Raw genomic sequence first — 1,348 nt, 5'->3', positions numbered from 1 at the left:
TAATGCAGTTAAAGTCTTGTTAGTTAGTGGTTCATATCCAGCATGCATTAGCTAAGAAACGATAAGGATGTTGGTGTGTTAGTTAATATAAAGAAATGTATGTGAGCTCATGTGCAGACGTGTATACGATTTGTTAATTGGATAATTCATATCCTGCAAGACTCCTAAAGACATCATGAGATAACGACCTTTTGACATCTGGAACGTACACGTTGCTCTGATGTTGGTGTGTCCAAGTTTAGGAGGCCTGACAATGTGTGTGCGTTAGGGAACATGTTCGTGTGTCATTCAGGAAACGTATATCTGTCCTGTGTTTCTGATACTCGGGGGAGCATTGTTATCACTGCTTGAGAGCAAAGGTCATGTTTTCCTCATTATTATTGATTGTTGTTGTTACGTCCCGTCCCTCTACCGTAACTCACATGCATGCCCACTGGCAGGGAGAGGAACCAAGTCTGGAGGATAGTGTAAAAAAAAAAGAAGGGGCCTGGGCCAGCCACACCATGAGCCGTAGGACCCAGACTTCCCTCCTCTACCCAGAGGTCCAAACACAGCCTACTGGGAAGGAAACAAGGCCGCGAAAAAACCTATACTAGTATCCTCCAGAGTTCACACAATCAATACAGCATAAATATATATTTCCACAGGAGGTGAGAGGAAAGCCACGGTCGTAATCCCTCGGTTTCAGGATGGGAAAGGAGTCCTCCTCTCCTTCATCTTCTCCTCTTTAAGTCATCCCCAGCTGAATGTCAACAGGACACCTGGGGAAGGCGGAGCCAGGGGCGGACCAGGTGTACCTGCACAGCAGAGACAGAGAAAAACACACCCAGCACGTAACAGTTGTACAACGAAATAATAATTGATCAACTCTATCTGTGTTTTGTGTTTTATTGATTCCTCTCTGTTTCATTCTTTCCTGTTGTGAGTGCTAAATTGCCACAACAACAACATCACATGACATTCAGAGACACACACACCTTTCAGTACCAAGCGGCAAACTCTGGGGAAGAGCCGGGACGCTAATACGGAAGTGCCTCAAACTGCAGTTCATCTAGTGGCCAGTAGGAGCAGTCTGCAGAAGGGAGCAATTTCCATAGACCCCAATGTTAAAATGCCCAACTTTAGAGCAGAATTAAACATGTTTACATCGTGGTTCAAAAAACCATATTATCTGTATAGTTAGATCCCCCCTTCATGAATATGGATTGGGGGGGTGAACTTTTTCTCAAGTCATCTGTTTAATTAATATTAAGCCTTACAGCTTTTGCATAAATTAGGGCGTGGTCACTTTGATGGACATGTACATGCCTCACTGCCAGCTAACAGCAACTTGTCCACTCTGCTAGGC

The 1,348-nt window shown here is 44.4% G+C and overlaps 1 protein-coding gene across 1 annotated transcript in view; it reads left to right on the top strand.

The window, feature by feature from the left end:
- Nucleotides 1–746: 746 nt before the first annotated feature.
- LOC307024373 (urotensin-2 receptor-like) overlaps nucleotides 747–1,348 on the top strand; it is a gene marked incomplete at its 5' end in the record, with an annotated part of 69,284 nt that continues 68,682 nt past the window's right edge. The window contains one exon of the mRNA XM_079658438.1: nucleotides 747–833. Coding sequence (XP_079514564.1) covers nucleotides 747–833 — 87 coding nt within the window. The remainder of the gene's footprint in view (nucleotides 834–1,348) is intronic.

This window comes from Notothenia rossii (genome assembly GCF_949606895.1).
Source record: "Notothenia rossii genome assembly, chromosome: 11".
Classification (NCBI taxonomy): Eukaryota; Metazoa; Chordata; class Actinopteri; order Perciformes; family Nototheniidae; genus Notothenia; species Notothenia rossii.
Note: the sequence above shows the minus strand (reverse complement) of the source record. Positions and strands in the feature narration are given on the sequence as shown.